At 49.4% G+C, this 25,474-nt stretch overlaps 1 protein-coding gene across 1 annotated transcript in view; it reads right to left on the bottom strand.

The window, feature by feature from the left end:
- The window catches only part of aplp2 (amyloid beta (A4) precursor-like protein 2), a 249,202-nt gene that overhangs the window by 76,639 nt on the left and 147,089 nt on the right, over positions 1-25,474 (bottom strand). Inside the window, 2 exon segments of the mRNA XM_072486858.1 lie at positions 9,274-9,441; positions 20,342-20,508. Coding sequence (XP_072342959.1) covers positions 9,274-9,441; positions 20,342-20,508 — 335 coding nt within the window.

Raw genomic sequence — 25,474 nt, 5'->3', positions numbered from 1 at the left:
AGACAATCGACAATGGTTTCATGGTCATCAAGATTATTATTGAATTGAAATTTCACCATCTGCCGTGGTGGAATTCAAACCTGTGCCCCCAAAGCATTATCCTGGGTCTCCGGATTTCTGGTCCAGTGACAATACCACAACACTGCTGCCTCCACCTGAAGAAGGAGCAGCGCTCCGAAAGCTAGTGACTTCAAAACAAACCTGTTGGACTTTAACCTGGTGTTGTAAGACTTCGTACTGTGCTCACCCCAGTGCAACGCCAGCATCTCCACATCATGCCTCCCCTAAAGGGCAGTGGGTTTCCTTTCCTGAATTAAATTTATCAAGCAACTGAGTTTTTACAACAATCCAACGGCTTTAGGGTCACTTTTCCTGCTACAAGCTTTTTGTTAACAGATATTTGTTTAACACAAATTCAAATTCTCCATAATGATGGGATTCCAACTCAGAGTCTCAGGGTTATGTGCCCAGGCCTCAGGATTATGAGCAACAGCTACGCCAGCACAGAACATGCAACTTTTTACACTTTCAAATATTTATTTTGTTTTTCCTGGAATAGACAGTCAAAAACAAAAGCCAAATTTACTCTGATTTAAGCAAGAACCTCACTTTCAACATCTTCAAACTAATAGTTTTATTAATGTTATTGATGAAAATCGGTAATAATCTGCACTTCAGTATTTTTTCATAAATTTAAGCCTTTAATACAGTTCCAATGAATTACCCAACAAGGGAAGGATTTCATAGAATTTACAGTGCAGAATGAGGCCATTCAGCCAATCGAGTCTACACCAGCCCTTGGAAAGAGCACCCTACTTAAGCTCCATGCCTCCACCCTACCCCCTTTATCCCCATAACCCCACTTAACCTTTTTGGACACTAATGGCAATTTAGAATGGCCAATCCACCTAACCTGCACATCTTTGAACTGTGGGAGGAAACCGGAGCACTTGGAGGAAACCCACGCGCACACGGGGAGAACGTGCAGACTCCACACAGACAGTGACCCAATCCGGTAATCGAACCTGGGACCCTGGAGCTGAAGCAACTGTGCTAACCACTATGCTATCGTGCTGTCCAAATTGAGATAAGCCAGTGATTGTAGTAAGAAACCTGGCAAAAATTGGAGCTCTATCGACTCCTCTCTCTTTATCATATCTTCAGCTGTAAGAGCCAAAGAAAGAATTTGCCATCCGAGATGAGAAAATGCACAGAATGGAAAGTTGTCAAAACCACCATGTGCGAGCGAGGCACAATGGCAACGGTCCTGTACATCCAGCAATTAGCAATGGTTTTCAGCTGTTGACCAAACTATGTTGTTTTTTGTCAGCAGCTTGTAGGTTAGAATGAGGCGAATCACTTCTGGTTGTGGAAGCGTGAGAGGAGAAACTTTTTGGATTCACAATATTTAATGTTTTTTTATAAAGGTTCTACTTCTTAAAAAAAAAAAATGTTTAAGAGTTTTTAAACAAAATTTTCAACCTTACAAACAAACCCCCCCCCCCTCCTACCCCCGTAACAGAAAAGAAAGAAAGCTCGCATAGCAAGACATGAACATGGCAAGTCAATATGATACAGAACTTTGTACATTGGATTCCTCACGTTCATGTCAGTTTTCCGGATCATTCATGTGTTTTCTTGCTCAAATGCCCCCCAGAAACCCCCCCCCCAAACGAAAGATATCCCCCCCGGGTTGCTGTTGCTGCTGTCCGACCTTCATCTAACGCTCCGCAAGATAGTCTAGCAACGGTTGCCACCGCCTGTAGAACCCCTGCGCAGACCCTCTCAAGGCAAACTTTAACCTCTCCAACTTGATAAACCCTGCCATATCATTTATCCAGGCCTCCACGCTGGGGGGCTTCGCCTCTTTCCACATTAACAAGATCCTTCGCCGGGCTACTAGGGATGCAAAGGCCAGAATGCCGGCCTCTTTCGCCTCCTGCACTCCTGGCTCGTCCACTACTCCAAATAGTGCTAGCCCCCAACTTGGCTTGAACCGGACTTTCACCACCTTAGATACTATTCCCGCAACTCCCCTCCAGAACCCCTCCAGTGCCGGGCATGACCAAAACATATGGACATGGTTCGCCGGACTTCCTGAGCACCTCCCACATCTGTCCTCCACCCCAAAGAACCTACTCAGCCTCGCCCCCTTCATATGCGCTCTGTGCACTACCTTAAACTGTATCAGGCTAAGCCTGGCACACGAGGAAGAGGAATTAACCCTACTTAGGGCATCAGCCCACAGCCCCTCCTCAATCTCCTCCCCCAGCTCCTCTTTCCATTTACCTTTCAGCTCCTCTACCAAAGCCTCCCCCTCTTCTTTCATCTCCTGGTATATCGCCGACACCTTGCCCTCCCCGACCCATGTGCCCGATATCACCCTGTCTTGAATCCCCTGTGCCGGGAGCAGCGGGAATTCCCTCACCTGCCGCCTCACAAACGCCCTCACTGACATGTACCTGAAGGCATTTCCCGGGGGTAGTCCAAATTTCTCCTCCAGCGCCCCTAAGCTCGCAAACGTCCCATCGATGAACAGGTCCCCCATTCTTCTAATCCCTGCCCGATGCCAGCTCTGAAACCCCCCGTCCATCCTTCCTGGGACAAACCGATGGTTATCCCTAATCGGGGACCACACCGAGGCTGCCAACGCTCCCTTGTGTCGTCTCCACTGCCTCCAGATCTTTAGCGTTGCCGCCACCACCGGGCTTGTGGTGTACCTTGTCGGCGAGAGCGGCAGCGGTGCCATCACCAGCGCCCCCAGGCTCATTCCTTTGCAGGACGCCATCTCCAACCTCTTCCACGCCACCCCCTCTCCCTCCATCACCCACTTACAGATCATCGCCACGTTGGCTGCCCAGTAGTAGCCACCCAAATTCGGCAACGCCAACCCTCCTCTATCCCTGCTACGCTCCAGGAACCCACTCCTTACCCTCAGGGTCTTGCTCGCCCACACAAAACTCATAATGCTCCTGCCTACCCTCTTAAAAAAGGCCTTGGTGATCACGATTGGAAGGCACTGGAACACAAAAAGAAACCTTGGGAGGACCACCATTTTAATCGGCTGTACCCTGCCCGCCAGCGAGAGTGGCAACATATCCCACCTTTTAAAGTCCTCCTCCATCTGTTCCACCAGCTGCGTCAAATTAAGTTTCCCACCTCCTAGCTACCTGAATCCCCAAGTATCGAAAGCTCCTTTCCACCCTCCTCAACGGTAGGTCGTCTATCCCTCTTCCCTGATCCCCCGGATGCACCACAAAGAGCTCACTCTTTCCCACATTGAGCTTATAGCCCGAAAAATCTCCAAACTCCCTTAGGATCTGCATGACCTCAACCATCCCCTCCACTGGATCTGCCACATACAGCAACAGGTTGTCTGCGTACAGCGACACCCGATGTTCCTCTCCCCCTCGGTCCACCCCCTTCCATTTCCCCGACTCCCTTAACGCCATGGCCAAAGGTTCAATTGCCAATGCAAACAGCAGAGGGGACAGGGGGCACCCCTGCCTCGTCCCTCGATACAGCCTGAAATACTCCGACCTCCGCCGGTTCGTGACCACACTCGCCACCGGGGCTCTATACAGGAGCTTGACCCAACTAATAAACCCTCCCCCGAACCCAAACCTCCTCAACACTTCCCAGAGATACTCCCACTCTACTCGGTCAAAGGCCTTCTCCGCGTCCATGGCTGCCACTTTCTCCACCTCTCCCTCCACCGATGGCATCATTATCACATTTAGGAGCCTTCGCACATTGGTATTTAGCTGCCTACCCTTTACGAATCCCGTCTGGTCCTCGTGAATCACCCCCGGGACACAGTCCTCAATCCTCGTAGCCAACATTTTTGCCAGCAACTTAGCATCTACGTTGAGGAGCGAGATCGGTCTCTACGACCCACATTGCAGTGGGTCCTTATCACGCTTCAAGATCAAAGAGATCGTCGCCTCCGACATTGTCGGGGGCAGGGTCCCCCCCTCCCTTGCTTCATTGAAGGTCCTTACCAGCAACGGGGCTAACTGGTCTACAAACTTCCTATAAAACTCCACCGGGAACCGATCTGGCCCCGGGGCCTTCTCTGCCTGCATGCTCCCCAGTCCTTTAACCAGCTCCTCCACCCCAATTGGCGCCCCCAAACCAGCTACCTCCTGCTCCTCGACCCTCGGGAACCTCAGTTGGTCCAAGAATCGTCGCATCCCCTCTTTTCCCTCTGGGGGCTGGGACCTATACAGCTCCTCGTAAAAGGCCTTGAATGCCTCATTCACTTTCACCGCACTCCGCACCGTAGTTCCCCTGCCATCCTTGATTCCACCTATTTCCCTCGCTGCCATCCTCTTACGGAGCTGATGTGCCAGCATCCAACTCGCCTTCTCCCCATATTCGTACATCGCCCCCTGTGCCTTCCTCCACTGTGCCTCTGCCTTCCCTGTGGTCAACAGGTCGAACTCCGTCTGGAGGCTTCGGCTCTCCGAGTAGTCCCTCATCAGGAGCCTCTGCATATCTCCTGTCCACCGGTAAAATCTCCCCCACTAACCTCTCCCTTTCCCTCCCTCTCTCTTCACCCTATGTGCCCTGATGGAAATTAACTCTCCCCTGACCACCGCCTTCAGCGCCTCCCATACTACTCCCACCTGCACCTCCCCGTTGTCGTTGGCCTCCAGATACCTTTCGATGCACCCCCGCACCCTCCCACACACTTCCTCGTCTGCCAGCAGTCCCACATCCAATCGCCACAACGAGCGTTTGTCCCTCTCCTTCCCCAGCTCTAGCTCCACCCAATGCGGGGCATGGTCTGAAATGGCTATGGCCGAATACTCCGTTCCCTCCACTTTCGGGATCAATGCCCTGCCCAAAACAAAAAAAAATCTATCCGGGAGTAGGCCTTATGTACGTGGGAGAAAAAAGAAAATTCTCTGGCCAAAGGCCTGGCAAATCTCCACGGATCTACTCCCCCCCCTCTGATCCATAAACCCCCTAAGCACCTTGGCCGCAGCCGGCCTCTTCCCCATTCTAGATCTGGAATGATCTAATGCTGGGTCCAGCACCGTGTTAAAATCCCCACCCATTATCAAGCTCCCTACCTCCAAGTCTGGAATACGCCCCAACATCCGTTTCATTAATCCAGCATTGTCCCAGTTCGGGGCATATACATTCACCAGTACCACCTCCGTCCCCTGCAACCTACCGCTCACCATCACGTATCGGCCTCCATTGTCCGCTACTGTGCTCTTGGCCTTAAACGACACCCGCTTCCCCACCATTATTGCCACCCCTCTATTCTTCGCATCCAGCCCCGAATGGAACACCTGTCCTACCCATCCCTTCCTTAACCTGACCCGATCTGCCACCTTCAGATGTGTCTCCTGAAGCATGGCCACGTCTGCCTTCAGTCCCTTCAGCCCCGCCGACTAGCCATCTCCTATCTTAGGCCAGTCCCGTGCCCGCGCCTCCCGCACCCTCCAGTCCCCCAGACGGGGAACCGCCGCCCCGACCATCTCTTCCATGTTCAGTTCCCCCTCGGACAGTGCAGCAGCAACCCTAATGTTCCCCCCCCCTCTCCCGCTAGATCCACATCTAGCACTTTTGCTCCCCCCATATTACTTCCGTGAGTCAGCTGACTTCTGCTGACCCTGGCTTCCCCCGCCTTCCCGTTGATCTCCCCCGTGGGAGTCTCTCTTCCTCCTTGCCTCCCTCCACCCCCCCCCCTCCCTAGCACGGGAAAAAGCCTGCGCTTTCCTGAGCCAGCCCCGCCCCGTGGCGCAGCTCCTGTTGCGGTCTTTGTCCCAGTTCCTCCATCCCCGAGTCTCACCTCCCTCCAGCACCGACGCCCACATTCCCCACCATCTCGTCTACAGAAAAAAAAGAATTTTAACCAGAACTCTACCCACATCCCCATCCATCATCCCACCCATGCAATATTCTTTACCCATATTTACAACCCCCTGTACAACCACATCTCCTCAGTTGGAGTCCAGTTTTTCCATCTGAATAAAGGTCCAAGCCTCTTCTGGCATTTCAAAATAATGGTGTCGGTCCTGATAAGTGACCCACAGTTGCGCAGGCTGCAGCATGCCGAACCTCTTTTTTTGTGCAGCACCGCCTTGGCCCGGTTGAAGCCAGCTCTCTTCCTCGCCACCTCCGCGCTCCAATCCTGGTAGACTCGGATCACCGCATTCTCCCATCTACTGCTCCGCACCTGCTTGGCCCATCTCAGAACACTTTCTTTGTCCGCGAAGCGATGGAACCTTGCCACTATCGCCCTTGGCGGCTCATCAGCCTTGGGTTTCCTCGCCAGGACCTGGTGAGCCCCTTCCAGCTCCAGGGGGCTCGGAGAGGCCTCTGCACCCATCAGCGACTGGAGCATCGCACTCGCATACGCCCGGGCATCAGCTCCCTCCACTCCTTCGGGGAGACCCAGGATCCGGAGATTCTTCCTCCTCGACCTGCTCTCCAGGACCTCGAGTCTTTCGGCCCACCTCCTGTGCGCCTCAATTTTTACCGCCAGGCCCAGGATCTCGTCCTCGTTCTCATTCGTTTTATCCCTCACCTCACGAAGCTCCCCCACCTGGGCCTTCTGGGTCTCCTTCAGCCCCTCGATCGCCAACAGCATTGGCGCCAGCACCTCTTTTTAAGCTCCTCACACAGCGCTTAAGGAACTCCTGCTGGTCCGGCCCCCATGATGCTCGATCTCCGCCCTCCGCCATCTTGTTTTTTCCCCCTCGTTTTTGCCGCTGCTCCAGAGCCTCTTTCTCCGACGCTCCACCGCTAATTTCCGCCATACAACGTAAGGGGGGACCTTACTTCACCTTCGCACACGGGATTAAATCAAAGAATTTCCGTTGGGGCTCCTCTGGAGAGCCCAAACGTCCGTGGTAGCGGGAGCTGCCGAAATGTGCGGCTTAGCTCCACATCGCTGCAACTGTAAGTCCATAAAGGTTCTACTTGTTACGCAGAACTTTAAAAAACTTTTCTTGATGTTTTTTTCGCCAAGGGCGTATTTCAATTCCGTTGGATTGCTGAGTCCAAAAGGTCGAGAGATTTGTAATGCACACACGCAAAGGGTAAATATTTTATTTAAGGGCTTAATTAATTCAGAATTTGACCAATTGATGACATATGGTGTGTTTTGTTTTACAGGGGGACCAATATCATTTGTAAGAAGCTCAATACAAAGTGGCACTGGTGAAAATAAAATGGTAGCACTCAAAATGGAAAAAGCAATGTTGTCCGATTTGCTGTCATGCTGGAATACTACATGAATGCCAAGAGAAAATAAGAGAGGTTGTGACTACAGTGTGATATATTTTAGCAGAAGTGATAGGGAGAGGCAATATATCTTCATGGCAGGAAATATTGAGAGAATAATTATCAAAGCATGTGGGATCTTCGGCTTCATAAATAGAGGCAGAGTATAAAAGCAGGAAAGCTGAATCCTAATAAAATTCTGGTATAGGCCACAACTACAGCCCTGCGTCCAGGTCTAGTCACCATATTTTTCTTCTCTTTGGAAAATGAAGATTGTGGGGAGATTTGATAGAGGTGTGCAAGATTTGGATAAGCTCGGCAAACAGAAATTGTTCCCATCAGTTTGCGGTACAAGGACTGGGGGTCACAGATTTAAAAATTTGTTAAAGGGATGCAGGAGGAATGTGAGGAAGAACTTTTTTTTAACCCACTGAGTCGTAAGAACTTGGAACTTGCTGTATGAGGGTGCTGGAAGCAGAGATAATAAACGATTTCAGAAGAAAATTGAATGGGTACTTTAAGGAAATAAACTTGCAGAGCTACAGGGAAAAAGGTAATGGGAATGATGGAATTGCTCCACAGAGAGCTGGCACAAGCTTGGTGGGCTGAATGGCTTCTCCTCTGTGCTGTAAATAACTCTGATGACGGCACAGTGGTTAGCACTGCTGCCTCACAGTGCCAGGAACCTAGGTTCAATTCCAGCCTTGGGTGACAGTCTGTGTGGAGTTTATAATCTGTTAGAATGTTTTGACCATGATTGATAGGAAAGCTGTGTCAGAGAGTTGGACAAAGTCCATGGAGGGTGCCAGTGCTTGTGCACAGTCATGTGTTTGGGCTACACCAGAACATTAAATATTTTCACACAAATTCAGCTGAAATGTAAGATACATTCCATATATTGTATTAAACCAGATACACAAATATTCGGACCGTATTCCAGCACTGGAGCCCACGGTTTGTGCAATGTAGTTAAGAGTTTGTCTCTTCCATGGCTAATAACAGAAATGAGTATCTAATTATCAGATTGAGTATCCAATTATCAGATTCCAATAAAAGGACCTTTCCAGTTAACTGCTCAGTAAATTTATCCAGTTGCGCCATACAAATTAAAAGTCTCCCATATTCCATCACCACTTTTAACTCAATTTGTGGATTGTCTACAATTGAAAACGTAGATCCAAATTTCAGATTGTTATCTACTAACCCTTGCAGCGACGACCTGTGGATTGAGCCCAACACTCGGTTTAAAAACCTGACAGGACTGTGTAAGACCCGACATCAGGGCTGGATAGTGAGGGGAGACCAATATCAATGGTTTCCCCAGGAAATAGGCAACGCTTCAGGAAAGGAGAAAAATCAATGGAGATGAGGCTAGAAGAACACAGAACAGACTTGCAAGCAGCTGAACCATTCAATAACACTTCGAAAATCAAACAAAATACCCCCCTGCTCTAGAGCTGCTCAATTGTTTGTTCGCAGTGCATCACATGTGGTGAGTACTGGCCAAGTAGAAGCAGCATGGCTGGCTGGAGTAACTGGTAGCTGAAGGATGTGAACCTGAGATGTGTTCTATATTTGCGAATAAAAACATCTTAAAGCCAAAACAGTACCTGGAACTTGTCCATGATTTCGAGTTGCACATACCTTGAGTGTTTCATGCTGAAGCAAGCAGTACAATTACAGATTTTAAACCGGCTCAAAACAATTCACTCCTCTCTACAATTAGCTTAGATTATAAAAAGGTAGATCAGGACATACAGATAGCAAAGCCAACTGCCCACATACACACAAAGGTGACAAAAAGGCACTACAGAGAATATATGAAAATTGTCTAAGGAAATTAGTGTCACCAACAGAGTTCTCTGGTCTAGAAGAGAGTATACTTACAATAAGGAGGTGACAGAAATGTGCGAGACAGATAAAATGAATCTATAAATCACAAAGATCGGTGGGTAATTAGGTACACACATCGATTGGTCAGCGAAGATTGGTACTAAGCAGGTAGGCTGCTTCAGCAAATGGCTGACTTACTCATTTGTTTACATTCAGTCGTACAGTATTCCTCGGATACAAAATTGTTTCTGTTGCCTCCGCAACCTCCGTAGACGAACCGAACACATTTCTTCCTGCTGACGTTGAAATACCAGCGAGGTATCATGGCCCGACAGGGACCAGTCATAGCCTCCTGTGAGCAGACAACTGTATGGAAACAGGACAAAGCATGAGAGATGGCTATAGGCAAACAAATCCTGGACAGAGCGTATAGGCAAAGCAACAAGGTACACTACGTAAATAAACTTAAATCTCACAGGATTGAACTCAGTAACAAGTATGGGATCAACCTTGGGAAGGCAGATTTCCAAACAACATGACTCAGGAACTAATTTAAGTAGTGTGATGCCCACGCAGGGCAGGATAACCTCGCACACAGTGCCCACCCAGGGCAGGATAACCGCACACAGTGCCCACCCAGGGCAGGATAACCGCACACAGTGCCCACCCAGGGCAGGATAACCGCACACAGTGCCCACCCAGGGCAGGATAACCGCACACAGTGCCCACCCAGGGCAGGATAACCGCACACAGTGCCCACCCAGGGCAGGATAACCGCACACAGTGCCCACCCAGGGCAGGATAACCGCACACAGTGCCCACCCAGGGCAGGATAACCGCACACAGTGCCCACCCAGGGCAGGATAACCGCACACAGTGCCCACCCAGGGCAGGATAACCGCACAGAGTGCCGGCACATGACCAAAGTCACGCATGCGGATCCTGACCTGGCACCAATAGGCAGTTCTGTCCATTGTGGCAACAGGCAGTTCTGCCCTTGCTGGCTTAAACATCTTGCATTCTTAAATGAGGACCCAAGTATTTTTGTGATTCTCCACATCTACATGCTTATCCGAATGCCTCTCAAATCTTGCATGATTCAGGTGTTTCTGCATCAATCTTGCTGACAGGAATGTAGCTGAAATTTCCTGCCAGCTACTCTGGAACGTGTAAACTAGCACAAAGCACTGTCGGCAGATGAGGAGAAAAATGTTATGCAGCAAGCAATGATGATCTGGAATGCAATGTCTGAAAGAGTGGAAGATGCAGATTAATAATCATTTTCATCAGGGAATCGGTTATGTATATATATGTGGGTGCATGTGTGCTTGTATAAAATTTTAAAAATTGAAGGATTACAGGGAAAGTAGATGGATGCTCTCTCAAAGAGTTGCTATTGGCCTAATAGGCCAAATAGCCTCACTTTGTGCTGCATCAACAATTCTACCAAAAGGTGTAAGAGGGAGCGAGCTACTGTTTTCTGTCATAATACCCGAGTGTCAACAACCTTTCAGCCTCTACTGCCCTTTCTTTTCCATGGTGAAGCAAGTTGACAAAATTCATGTGTAATTATGATTCAAGGCAAAACTGACAAATCAGCGAGGCATGAATTTCCTCATAAAAGGCAGTACACCTCACCTGCACCATTGCAATATTGAAACTTTGTAGGCAATTCCAAGGGAATTTCCTTGCGATTTTTCCCATTTACATGTTGATTCTTTATTATTTTAAAATCTAAAGCCTGCTTCTTATTCTGAACTGCACACATCCTCATGTGGTACTCCAACTGGTTCCCATCTGAGGCAGAACAGCTTCCGCTTTGAGTGGGCGAGAGGGAGGGCTATGGATGGAAATAGAAAACAAGCAGAAACTCCATCTTGTCAACTCCTGGCGCCTGTCTGCTGCAAATTTTGGTATTAACCTTTGAATGTGCTAGATCCGATGTGGAATGAAATAAATTGCAGGGAGTCAATTGGGGCGAAGCAAAAAGTGCAAAACGATGACAAGGCAACTTCTGAAACCACTTCAAACTGTCCAGCGAACACTGCAATTCAAGTCAATGTAGCTGAAAGATACCAAAAGTTCAGGATGGTTTTCAAAGATTTGTTATTAAAAAGAATTGCAGACAGCATAATCACTTGAGATTAAGGAAATCAAAGTTACGCTAGAGAGACAGCAGAGAAAGGGGAGCTAATGAGAGGAAAGGCAAGTGAGAAACAGGGAAAGGAGGACAAAAAAAAGGAAAGATGGAAAGGGAAAAGGGGAAGTCGAAAGGACAAAAAGAACAAGGAGTAGAAGAAAGGATTGAAGACAGGAGGTGATGGAGGGAAGAAAAATGGTGAGAGACAGGAGGAGACGCAAGGATAAAGACAAGAGTAGTGGGAAAGAAGCTGCCAATTTATAAATGGTGATTTTTAAAAAAAGAGTTCAGCAAATATTTTGTATTAATTGTCACTGGAGAGAAGGGTATCAAGGACAAAATAAATTGCGTAGTGGTTGAGTGTGAGATAAGCAGTGAAAGGATGGATAAATGGAAAAGAAATGAGGTAGAATAGTTAGATTAACAGTAGCCAAAGCATTAGGGTCCAATGGAATTCATCCTAGAATGCCAATGGGAGATGAGAAGGAAATTGTAATGGTTCGAGAAATTATGTTTCAGATTTCAATTCGAGCGACGTGTGCTGGAAGACTGTAGAACTGTCATTTTAAAACATTAAGCCATTTAGTTGGGTACATTTTAAAGAGTCTCCAATTAAGGATGAAATTACCATATATCTGGATAAAGGAGAAAATATTTATTTTGGATTTCAAAATGGACATAGGGGCAGCACGGTAGCATGGCGGTTAGCACAATTGCTTCACAGCTCCAGGGTCCCAGGTTCGATTCCGGCTTGGGTCACTGTCTGTGCGGCGTCTGCACATCCTCCCCGTGTGAGCGTGGGTTTCCTCCGGGTGCTCCGGTTTCCTCCCACAGTCCAAAGCTGTGCGGGTTAGGTGGATTGGCCATGATAAATTGCCCTTCGTGTCCAAAATTGCCCTTAGTGTTGGGTGGGGTTACTGGGTTATGGGGATAGGGTGGAGGTGTTGACCTTGGGTAGGGTGCTCTTTCCAAGAGCCGGTGCAGACTCGATGGGCCAAATGGCCTCCTTCTGCACTGTAAAAAAAAAAAATTCTAGGATAATTTGTGCTTGACAAACCATAGAATCTTATGAGGAGATAACAGACAATTGATGAGGAAAGTAAATGGGTGTTTGTGTATGAAAGTCTTTGACATGCCATTTGGGACATTACGAAAGGAAAATAAAGGGTTTAGAGTTAGGGGGCAAAAATAAATTGGATGAAATTGTGTTCAACAAAGCAAGCAGAATAAGACAGCGTTTCCAGACTGATTGCAAGTTGGTAGCAGTGCTCCACGTGGTTCAGTTCTGAGTTCACCTCAGCTCTCTGTGTATATCAATGATGTAGACATGCTCAGACAGTGGTGCTGAAATGTGAGGATGATACCAATACAAAAGGCATACAACAAAAGATACAATTGAACCAGAGTTTATCTTTACTCATCTCTTACATATATGCATAATGAATAGAGATAAACTCTGGTTCAATCACAGAATTACAGGGTAATACAGCGCAGAAGAGGCCCTTTGGCCCATCGAGTCTGCACTGATGCATGAAAACCACCTGACCCGTCTACCTAATCCCATTTGCCAGCACTTGGCCCACAGCCTTGCATGTTATGACGTGCCAAGTGCTCATCCAGGTACTTTTTAAAGGATGTGAGGCACCCACCTCATCCTCTCAGGCAGTGAATTCCACACTGTCATCACCCTCTGGTTAAAAAGGTTTTCCAGGGCTTCCGGTTGAGGCTATGCCGAGGTAGGTCGCACGTTCAGCAGCTCCCGCCAGGAACGGACTTTTGGGCTCTTTAGAGGGGCCCCAACGGCAATTGTTCGACGGCTCCCAGTGTGGGAAGGTGGCAGTAAGGTTCCCCCGGCACTGTATGGATTGGACCAGGAGTGGCGCGGTTAAGAAAGTGATTTTTGTGCAGCGGAAAGTGCGAGGGAGGAGAAGCAAGATGGCGGCGGGTGGAGACCAAGCAATGTGGGCGCAGTGGTCGCAGGAGCAGCAGGAGTTCCTCAAACGCTGCTTTGCGGAGCAGAAGGCAGAAATGCTGGCACCAATGAAGGCGTCGATTGAGAAGCTTGTGGAGACCCAGAAGACCCAAGGGGCGCCGATCCAAGAGGTGCAGCAAAAAGCCTCGGAGAACGAGGACGAGATCTTGGGCCTGGCGGTGAAGGTGGAGGTGCACAAGGCGCTGCGCACAAGAGGTGGCAGGAAAAATTTGAGGACCTGGAGAATAGGTCGAGGAGGAAGAATCTTCGGATTCTGGGTCTCCCTGAAGGAGTGGAGGGGCCCGATGCCGGGGCATGTGTGGTCACGATGCTCAATTTGCTGATGGGCGCGGGAGCTTTCCTGAGGCCACTGGAGCTGGATGGGGCTCATCGGGTTCTGGCAAGGAGACCCAGAGCCAACGAGCCACCAAGGGCTGCAGTGGTGAGGTTCCACCACTTTATGGACAGAGAGTGCGTCCTGAAATGGGCCAAAAAAGAACGGAGCAGCAGGTGGGAGAACACAGAGATCCGAATCTACCAGACTGGAGTGCGTAGGTGGCTAAGAAGAGGGCTAGTTTCAACCGGGCTAAGGCGGTTCTCCATCGGAAGAGAGTGAAGTTCGGGATGCTGCAGCCAGCACAATTGTGGATCACGTTCCAAGGTCTGCACCACTATTTTGAGACGTCTGATGAGGCGTTGAACTTTATCCCATCTGAAAAGTTGGACTCGAACTGAGAGTTTGCCGCGGGGGGGTGTTTACTGCGTTTTGGGAATGTTCTTTTTGTTTTGGTGCTGGTTGGGGATGGGTGAATGGATTTGATGTGGGGGCTGTGTGAGAGTGTGGGCGTCGGTGTTGGAGGGGCAGGGCCCCACGGAGGAAGAGGGGGGTGGAGGCCCGGGGACGGGAGTTGGGGTAAGACCGCAAAAAGGAGCTGTGCCAGAGGGGGCGGGGCCGGCTCAGATGGAACGCGCGGGCATTTTCCCATGCTAGGGAAGGGGGTGTGGCTGGGGGGGGGGAGAGAAGGGTGGTGCTGGAGTGGAGCGCACACTGATTGCCACGGGGAGGTAGGGGGATTCTCACACTGGGTGGTCGATGGAATGGCGGGAGAGGCCGGGGTCAGCAGGAGTCAGCTGCATTACGGGAGTGTCATGGGGGAGCAAAATTGGCTAGATGAGGATCTAGCGGGGGGGGGGGGTCTGGGTTGCTGCTGCATTGGCCAAAGAGGAGCTGGAGGTAGGAGAGGTAGTTGGGGCGGGGGTCCACTGCCTGGGGGACTGGAGGGTGCGGGAACGTGGCTGGACAACAAAAAGGAGATGGCTCGTAGGCAGGGGGAGGGGGGGGGGGGGGGGGGGGGGGGGGGGTAGCCCCCTGATCCGGCTGGAATGTGAGGGGCCTGAACGGGCCGGTCAACAGGGCCCGGGTGTTCGCGCACTTAAAGGGACTGAAGTCAGACGTGGTTATGCTCCAGGAGACGCATCCGAAGGTGGCAGATCAGGTTAGGCTGAGAAAGGGATGGGTAGGGCAGGTCTTTCATTCAGGGCTGTATGCGAAGAACAGAGGGGTTGCAATACTGGTGGGGAAGTGGATGTCGTTCGAGGCACTGAATATCGTGGCGGATAATGGAGGTCGATATGTGATGGTGAGTGGTAGGTTGCAGGGGGTGCGGGTGGTGCTGGTGAACGTATATGCCCCGAATTGGGATGATGCCGGATTTATGAATCGCATGCTGGGTCGGATTCTGAATCTGGAGGTAGGAAGTTTGATAATGGGGGACTTCAACACGGTGCTGGACCCAGCACTGGACCGTTCTAGGTCCAGGACGGGTAAGAGGCCGGCTGCGGCCAATGTGCTCAAGGGGTTTATGGACCAGATGGGGCGGGGGGGGGGGAGTGGATCCATGGAGGTTTGCCAGGCTGCTGGCCAGTGAATTTTCCTTTTTTCCCCACGTCCATAAAGCCTACACCCGGATAGATTTTTTCATCTCGAGTAGGGCGCTAATCCCGATAGGAGGAAACGGAATATTCGGCCATAGCCATCTCGGATCACGCCCCGCATTGGGTGGAGCTGGAGTTGGAGGAGGAGAGGGACCAGCGCCCGTTGTGGCACCTCGATGTGGGACTGTTGGCGGATGAGGGTGTGCGGGCGGGTTCGGGGGTGTATTGAAAGATACTTGGAGGCCAACGACAATGGGGAGGTGCAGGTGGGGGTAGTCTGGGAGGCGTTGAAGGCGGTGGTCAGGGGAGAGCTAATCTCCATTAGGGCCCACAGGGAGAAGAGAGAGAGGAGGGAGAGGGAGAGGTTGGTGGGGGAGATTTTAAGGGTGGACAGGAGCTATGCAGAGGCCCCCGAGGAGGGGCTACTTAGGGCGCGACGGAACCTCCAGATGGAATTTGACCTGATGACTACGGGGAAAGCAGAGGCAGAGGCATGTGGAGGAAAGCGCAAGGGGTGGCGTACGAGTATGGGGAGAAGGCGAGTCGGATGCTGGCACATCAGCTTTGTAAGAGGGAGGCAGCGAGGGAGATTGGTGGAGTTAGGGATAGAGGGAGGAATACGGTGCGGTGAGAATAAACAAGGTATTCAGGGACTTCTATGGGGATCTGTACAGGTCTGAGCCCCCGGCGGGGAGGAGGGGATGCGACGATTCCTAGATCAGCTGAGGTTCACGAGGGTGGAGGAGGAGCAGGTGGTTGGGCTGGGGGCGCCGGCTGGGCTGGAGGAGCTGGAGGAGCATGCAGGCGGGGAAGGCCCCAGGGCCGGATGGGTTCCCGGTTGATTTTACAGGAAATACGTGGACCTGTTGGGCCCATTGCTAGTTGGAACTTTTAATGAGGCGAGGGAGGAGGGGACCTTTCCCCCGACAATGTCCAGGGCGCTGATATCTTTGATTTTGAAGCGGGACAAGGGTCCATTGCAATGTGGGTCGTATAGACCGATCTCGCTCCTCAATGTTGACGCTGAGTTGCTGGTGAAGGTTCTGGCTACGAGAATTGAGGACTGTGTCCCGGGGGTGATTAATGAGGACCAGACGGGATTTGTGAAGGGTAGGCAACTGAATACTAATGTGCAGAGGCTCCTCAATGTGATTATGATGCCCTCGGGGGAGGGGAAGCGGAGGTAGTGGCAGCTATGGACGCGGAGAAGGCCTTTGATCGGGTGGAGTGGGAGTATCTTTGGGAAGTGTTGCGGAGGTTTGGGTTCAGGGAGGGGTTCATAAAAGTTGGGTCAGGCTACTATATAGAGCCCCTGTGGCGAGTGTGGCTACGAACCGGCGGAGGTCAGAGTACTTTCGGCTGTACCGGGGGACGAGGCAGGGGTGTCCCTTATTCCCCTTGTTGTTTGCACTGGCAATTGAGCCGCTGGCCATGGCACTGAGGGAGTCCAGGAAATGGAGGGGATTGGTTCGGGGGGGTGGGGGGGGGGGGCGGGGGAGAGAGGAACACCGGGTGTCGTTGTATGCCGATGACCCGTTGTTGTATGTTGCGGACCCAGTGGAAGGGATGGCGGAGATCATGCGGATCCTTAGGGAGTTTGGGGACTTTTCGGGGTATAAACTCAACGTAGGGAAGAGTGAGCTCTTTGTCGTGCATCCAGGGGACCAGGGAAGGGGGATAGACGAGCTACCGCTGAAGTGGGCGGAAAGGAGCTTTCGGTACCTGGGGATCCAGGTAGCTAGGAGTTGGAGGGCCCTGCATAAGCTCAATTTGACGTGGTTGGTGGAGCAGATAGAGGAGGATTTTAAAAGATGGGATATGCTGCCACTCTCACTAGCGGGTAGGGTTCAGTCGATCAAAATGACGGCCCTTCCGAGGTTTCTCTTTGTGTTCCAGTGCGTTCCCATTTTGATCCCCAAGGCCTTTTTCAAACAGGTAAGCAGGAGCATCATGATGGGATACGTGTGAGCGAATAAGACCCCGAAGGGTAGAGGCCGAATCAATGTGGCTATTATTGGGCAGCCAATGTGGCGATGGTCCGTAAGTGGGTAATGGAGAGAGAGGGGCAGCGTGGAAGAGGCTAGAGATGGTGTCGTGTGGGCACGAGCCTGAGGGCGCTGGTGACGGCACCGCTACCGCCGACAAGGTACACCACGAGTCCAGTGGTGGCGGCGACGCTGAAGATCTGGGGGCAGTGGAGGCGACACAGGGGCGAGATGGGAGCCTCGGTTTGGTCCCCGATTCAGGAGAATCATCGGTTCGTCCCGGGAAGGATGGATGGGGGGTTTCGGAGCTGGCATCGGGCAGGGATTAAAAGAATGGGGGAACCTGTTGATCGATGGGACGTTTGCGAGCCTCGGGGCGCTGGAGGAGAAATTTGGGCTACCCCCGGGAAATGCTTTCAGGTACATGCAAGTGAGGCGGCAGGTGAGGGAATTCCCGCTGCTTCCAGCACGTAGGATTCAGGACACTGTGATTTCGTGTGTATGGGTTGGAGAAGGCAAGGTTTCGGCGATTTACCAGGAGCTGCAGGAAGAGGAGGCGGCCTCGGTGGAGGAGTTAAAGGGCAAGTTGGAGGAGGAGCTTGGGGAGGAGATAGATGAGGGTCTGTGGGCTGATGCCCTGAGTAGGGTTAATTCTTCCTCCTCTTGCACCAGGCTCAGCCTAATACAAATCAAGGTTACTCACAGAGCGCATATGACAGGGGCGAGGTTGAGTAGGTTCTTTGGGTTGGAGGACAGATGTGTGAGGTGCTCGGGGAGCCCAGCAAATCACTGCCATATGTTCTGGTCGTGCCCGGTGCTGGATGGGTTTTGGAGGGGTTTTGCGAGGACTATGTCCAAGGTGATGAACGCCCGAGTCAAGCCGTGCTGGGGTTTAGCATTATTTGTGGTTTCGGACGAGCTGGGTGTGCAGGAGGTAAGAGAGGCCGGTATTCTGGTCTTTGCGTCCCTGGCAGCCCGGCGGAGGATTTTGTTATTGTGCAAAGGTGCGAAGCCCCCTAGCGTGGAAGCTTGGATCAATGACATGGCAGGGTTCATCAAGCTGGAGAGGATAAAGTTTGCCTTGCGAGGGTCTGTGCAAGCGTTTTTCAGGCGGTGGCAACCGTTCCTAGACTATCTCGCGGAGCGTTAGGAGGAGGTCAGCAGCAACCCGGTGGGGTTCTTTTGGGGTGGCGATTGGGTTAAGGTGGGGTGTTTCCCTATTTGTGTTTTCTACTGTTATATGGGGGATTATTGTTTCTGGGGGAAATCCTATGTATAATTTTTGCTTGTTGTGTTTTTGTTTCTTTTTCTTGTTGGGGGAGTTTTGTTGAACATTTGTTGAAAAATTTGAATATATATATATTTTTTTAAAAAAGATTTTTCCACAAATCCCACCTCAACTTCCTTCCCCTCATCTTGAACCTTTGTTCCCTTGTAACTGACCCTTCAACTAAGGGGAACAGCTGCTCCCTACCCACCCATTGATGCCCTTTCAGACCTGGAGGGCCTTCTATTGGCCCTCTAACTGTGAGAGCCCACGAGCTGTTGGCAGGTAAACCTGCCTTCTGTCCCCTGAAGAGTAGTTTTTGTTTTATTCATTGACGGGATGTGGGCGACACTGGCTAGGCTGGCATTTATTACCCATCTCTAGTTGCCGTTCAGAAGGTGATGGTGAGTTGCCTTCTTCAACCGCTGCAGTCAATACACCCACAGTGCTGTTAGGGAGGGAATTCCAGATTTGTTCCCGGTGACAGTGAAGGAAATGTGATATATTTCCAAGTCAGGGTAACGAGTGACTTAGAGGGGAACTTCCAGGTGGTGGGTTCCCAGGTATCCGCTGCTCTTTCCCTTCTGGATGGTACAGGTTGTGGATTTGGAAGGTGCTGTCGAAGGAACTTCGGTGAATTACTGCAGTGCATCCTGTAGATGGTACACATGGCTGCCACTATTCATTGGTGCTGGAGGGTTTGAATGTTTGTGGAAGGGGGAGCAATCAAGCGAGTTGCTTTATCCTGGATGATGTCAAGCTTCTGGAGTGTTGTTGGAGCTTCACTCATCCAGGCAAATGGAGAGTATTCCATTACACTCCTGAATTGAGCCTTGTAGGTGGTGAACAGGTTTTGGGGAGTCAGGAGGCGAGTTATGCGCCGTAGGATTCCTAGTCTTTGACCTGCCCTGATAGCCACAGTATTAATATGGCTAGTCCAGTTCAGTTTCTGATCATTGGTAACCACCAGGATGTTGATCATGGAGGATTCAATGATGGTCGTGCCATTGAATATCAAGGGGTGACTGTTAGATCCTCTCTGAAAAGAGATAGTCATTGCCTGGCACCTGTGGTATGGCACAAATGTAACTTGCCACTTGTCAGCTCAAGAGTGGAGCCGAGATGATTGACCTTTAACCACCACAACCATCTTACTTTGTGCCAGGTGTGATTCTAACCAGCAGAGAGTTTCCCCCCTGCTTCCCATTGACTCCAGTTTAGCTAGGGCTCCTTGGTGCCATTTAGAATAGAAAATGCAATAACCTGGCATCCCGCACTTCTCCATTTTTCAATAGCTGTATAGCGTGCTGCATTGTTCAGAAAACTCCACTTTGACATTTTCATCTGGTTGCATCTTCATAGCAGGCTACATTACCCACAAATTCAAACTTTACTTGAGATTTTGCATGACCAACACTCAAAGGACTTGCAACTTGATTAGCATTCACAAAATATACTTTAGCAGATGTTTATCACTGCACTTCATGAAATGAACTACTAGAAGAGTGTCAGGACTCTAGAAAAATAAATACCAAAATGTCCAATCCTTTGCTCCAAGAGAAAACTGGAGATAAGTGAGGGCTCCTTGTTATAGCTTGCTACACAAAACAAATAATGGATAATCTGTGTTTTTCTTCAATGAGAAGGCTGTTTGTTTCTCAGCCACAGGATAAAATGCAAGTTAAAAACCTCTTAATAAGGCGGCACAGTGGCACAGTGGTTAGCACTGTTGCCTCACGGCACCGAGGACACAGGTCCGATCCCGGCCCGAGGTCACTGTCCGAATGGAGTTTGCACATTCTCTCCGTGTCTGCATGGGCCTCATCCCCAAACGCAAAAGATGTGCAAGGTCGGTAGATTGGCCACGCTAAATTGTCCCTTAATTTGGGAAAAAAATTGGATACTCTAAATTTATTTTTAAAAACCTCTGAATAGCTTAATTATACAATGATTAATGCATCAATTACCTTCCATATCATTGACATGGTCCTTTTTGTACAAATCCTCCTCACTGCTTTCTTCCTCCCAGTCATCAATATATTCATCTTCATCTTCTTCAGAATAGTCATAATACAGTTCATCCTCCTCGTCCTCCAATACAGCCATTTTCTCTACTTTGGTGGACTCCTCTTGGCTAAAGAATTAAGCATAGGATGGTTAGAAGGATGCTTTTGGTCTTAGAAAATGTTAATGTAGAGATTGGTTACCCCACCCCACAGCCCACTTCTCATTTGCATATTTCATAATGGAGTGGCCACAGACTCTGGGAGCAACTTTACTGACTCAGTCATGTTGCCCAAAGGATACTACCTATTGGATTCCAATTTGTTAATTGTGATATCAACGCAAAGGCACAGACTGGTTTAAGTCTCTAATCAGAGATGGACTGCTGAACCCCTCTCAAATTTTACCATTCCCTATCTGCCTACTAGAGCCAATCAACCATACAGTTATCGGACCTCTATGAAATGCTGGTCCCCCTCAAGGACTGGGACCCAACCAGAACAGCATTCTGTTGATTCTATTCTTGTCGTTCAATATCACATGGCTTGTCATGCCCCATTCCTGTGCATTAATTCAAAGACTCGGGAAACTTTCATACCCACCATTATGCTTCAAAATGATGCATTATGTGGAATGTTAAAATATCTGGTAAATGGACACCACAGCAATGGAGAAATTCTTAAAAAGAAAGGAAGCAGGGTAAGGAAAAGAGGCAGGGGATGGTGTCACAGGCATTGTTAGTGAGCAGGTGTGAGTCCGAGCTGGTGTCGTACAATCCACTGGGGTATGTTTGCTTCACCATGAGATATAAGTCACCCTCCGCTCCCCTGCATATCCATATTTGACTACATTTGATTCATTCTCATTCCATTAACTCCGTTTAACATGTATATATTTCTTCCTTTAGGTTTCTCCACTCTTCTCCAGAATGCCCTGACAGACATGGTTTGCAACTTTACACAACATCAAGTGTAAGATTCAGAACCAATTTGTGAAATGAATTTCTGGCAAGAGGGGAAGGCACTGTTGTGGGAGGTGTCTGCCTGCAGGCACTGGTCACTCAGCCTGGTGCTCGGGCTTCTGTGGTTCTGTGGTCACATTTCCGCCATAGCACCGTGTACAAATATCTGGATTACATTTCCAATGACAATCAGTCCGCTACCAGGCACTTGGCTTGGATTATTGAATTTTACCATGCTGAAGGTCTATCATTAAGGTGATGAGGAAATGCTCCTGTGTAGGGAGAGATTTGGAGCAAAGCTGGGCATGAAATCATGGACTCGGTGAAGTTTCATTGCAAACCATTATTCAGTTTCCAAGCTGCTAAAGCCCGACATCTCTAACTGGCAGGGCTACCAGTTAATAAGATAGGAGCTAACAGGATGGTGAAATTTACTTGCATTTTCTGACATGCGGTGCTGGTTATCATGCTGCACAGGAAGTTAGGCATTTGTCCACCGAACGGGTACTCAATGCTTAACAGTGTCTCGTGAAGAAGGAGCGATAGCTGGTGAACAGAGCTGGCTCCAAGAGGATATGATTGATTTAGTGACACGGCAGCAAAGTGGTTAGCACTGTTGCTTCACAGCTCCAGGGTCCCAGGTTCCATTCCCGCTTGGGTCACTGTCTGTGTGGAGTCTGCACGTTCGCACAGTGTCTGCATGGGTTTCCTCTGGGTGCTCCGGTTTTCTCCCCCAGTCGAAAGATGTGCAGATTAGGTGGAATGACCATGCTAAATTGCCTGTAGTGTCCAGAAAAGGTTAGGTGCGGTTACTGAGTTACGGGGATAGGGTGGAGGTGTGGGCTTAGGTAGGGTGCCCATTACAAGGGCCAGTGCAGACTCGGTAGCCAAATGGCCTCCTTCTGCATTGTATATTCTATGATTCTATGATTGGGGGAATTTTCATGCCTCAGGACAGACTAATTAATTCAATGCACATATGTACTCCAGGACAAGGTTCACGATTAATTGCATGGTTTTGATTGATAGACCGGTTACTGGAGCTGGGCTGAGGATTTTTTCAAATCTCTCAAAGTCACCATAGGTACCTGGTCACTAAGACATGCTGATACGGTTGGCTTTTCAATTCGGATTAGCATCAGATTTCCATGGGGACTGTTGGATTCAACTTGATTTTGTGCTCATGCCAGATTTCATGAAGATTAAATTTGTAAAGGTCGTGGACGACTTAAATCAGGTTAATTGTGTCACCCTGCAAGGAAGGGACATTACCAACACAAATGATAGAGAAAGGATAATTTCAAAACCATCCAAATTTAAAAGGAAGCCATATATCTCACTCAGGTAAAGCAGATGGTAAAATGTGCCAAATTTGCTAAGAACAAAATCAAAGAACAGTACAGCACAGGAATGGGCCCTTCGGCCCTCCAAGCCTGTACCGGTCATGATACCAACCTCAGCAAAAACCCTCAACACTTCCTTGTGCCGTATCCCTCTATACCCATCCTATCCATATAATTGTCGCGATGCCTTTTGAATGCCGTTAAAGTATCTGCTTCCACAACCTCCCCTGACAACGCATTCCAGGCACTCGCCATCCTCTGCGGAAAAAACCTGCCTCGCACATCTCCTCTAAACTTTGTCCCTCGGACCTTAAACCTATGCCTCCTGGTGACTGACCCCTCTACTCTGGGAAAGAGTGCCTGCCCATCCACTCTTTTTAAAAAAAATTTAGAATACCCAATTCATTTGTTCCAATTAAGGGGCAATTTAGCGTGACCAATCCACCTACTCTGCACGTCTTTGGTTTGTGTGGTCGAAACCCATGCAAACACGGGGAGAATGTGCAAACTCCACACGGACAGTGACCCAGAGCCAGGATCGAACTTGGGACCTTGGCACCGTGAGGCAGCTGTGCTAACCATTGCGCGGCCGTGCTGCCCCGATGCCCATTCACTCTAACCATGCCCCGCATAATCTTGTAGACCTCTATCAGGTCACCCCTCAACCTCCATCTTTCTAATGAAAACAGTCCGAGTCTATTCAGCCTCTCAGCATAACTAACACCCTCTAGACCAGGCAACATCTTGGTAAACCTCCTCTGCACCCTCTCCAAAACTTCCATATCCTTCTGGTAGTGCGCCGACCAGAATTGTGCACAATATTCCAAGGTTCTATACAACTGTACCATGACTTGCCAGTTTTTATACTCGATGCCCCGTCTAATGAAGGCAAGCATTCCGTATGCTTTCTTGACTACCTTGTCCACTTGTGTTGTCACTTTCAAAGACCTGTGGACCTGCACGCACAGATCTCTCTGACTTTCTGTATTCCTAAGAGTTTTGCCATTTACGATATATTTCCCCTCTATGTTAGACCTACCAAAATGCATTACCTCACATTTGTATGGATTAAACTCCATTTGCCATTTCTAGTCAGCCTATCAGCATCCAGTGCTCAGAGCTCTTGCTCTGATTGGCGACTGCAGGAGACAAATTTTTAATTAAAAAAAAATAAGTTTAGAGTACCCAATTATTTTTTTCCCCCAAATAAGGGGCAATTGAGCGTGGCCAATCCACCTACCCTGCACATCTTTTGGGTTGTGGGGGTGAAACCCACGCAGACATGGGGAGAATGTGCAAACTCCACACGGACAGTGACACAAGGCCGGGATTCGAACCCGGGTCCTCAGCGCCATAGGCAGCAATGCTAACCACTGTGCCACATGCCGCCCCTGCAGGAGACAAATTGGCCAGAAGCAGGGGTGCAGCGCGTGGCTTACAGGTGACGGCAGGGCCTTGGGGAAAGCTGGCAAATGCATTTGTGGCTGTGTACTCTTTCCTAATTCCAATATATGCATAGATATAGCTAGAAAAAAAGGGTTCACATTTGATTTCTGTGTTCGCACCTATTTTGCAGCAAGAAAAGGGAATGCTTTATGAGAATGCTTGGAGTTCTCATAAAACCATAAGACAGAGGAGCAGAATTAGGCCACTTGGCCCATCAAGTCTGTTCCGCCATTCAATCAAGGCTGATATTTTCTAATCCCCATTCTCCTGTCCCCAATGCTCTTGGGAGGTTACTAGGGGTTCCGCAGCTTAAAATGTTTGGAAAGCCCTGGACCAGAGGCAAGTCCACGTGGCACCAATATTTAAAAGGACAGAACGTCTGAACTGACACGTTCAAGGCCCATTAGCTTCATTGCGGTTGTAGATAAGTTGCTAGCGATCACGGTGATATATAGAACGGGCACCGTGGCAGGGACATGATTACGAGCCTCAACAAGGCATTTCAAAGAGGTCATGACTCACCAGCCCAGTTGAACTTTTTGGGAATGTTATTAGTGGATTTTAACCACTTGGTTGACACTGTATATGTTGATTTCTGTTATGTATTTACATTAAATCCTATTAGCACAAGTGAAACTGTTGCATTAATGTATTCATCGGAAGTGACATCATTAGTCCTAGTACAGGTAATACAAAAAAAAAGAACAGCCACGTCAAAGATCACACACTGTAAATAAAGCTCTGTTGTCTTAAACCTCCCGGCTCCCTCGTTTTATACCTCCATGAAAACTGGCGACCAGGACTACTAATGTAAGCTGGCTAGCCACTCGGGAAGAAGAAATTTACCAAGCAAAGTTGGAAACAAATGTTAGAAAGGAAAGCTTTTCACCTGCGCCATGTGCGAGGTAAAAATAAGAAGCAAGAGCAAACCAAGGCAGTAGTTAAACAAGGGCAGCACGGTAGCATTGTGGATAGCACAATTGCTTCACAGCTCCAGGGTCCCAGGTTCGATTCCGGCTTGGGTCACTGTCTGTGCGGAGTCTGCACATCCTCCCCCGTGTGTGCGTGGGTTTCCTCCAGGTGCTCCGGTTTCCTCCCACAGTCCAAAGATGTGCAGGTTAGGTGGATTGGGCGTGATAAATTGCCCTTAGTGTCCAAAATTGCCCTTGGTGTTGGGTGGGGTTGCTGGGTTGTGGGGATTGGGTGGAGGTGTTGACCGTGGATAGGGTGCTCTTTCCAAGAGCCGGTGCAGACTCGATGGGCCGAATGGCCTCCTTCTGCACTGTAAATTCTATGATAATCTATGAAAATTAAAGGAGGAATGTCTATGCTGCACAAAAGGGACG

This window comes from Scyliorhinus torazame, chromosome 21, assembly GCF_047496885.1.
Source record: "Scyliorhinus torazame isolate Kashiwa2021f chromosome 21, sScyTor2.1, whole genome shotgun sequence".
Lineage (NCBI taxonomy): Eukaryota > Metazoa > Chordata > Chondrichthyes > Carcharhiniformes > Scyliorhinidae > Scyliorhinus > Scyliorhinus torazame.
Note: the sequence above shows the minus strand (reverse complement) of the source record. Positions and strands in the feature narration are given on the sequence as shown.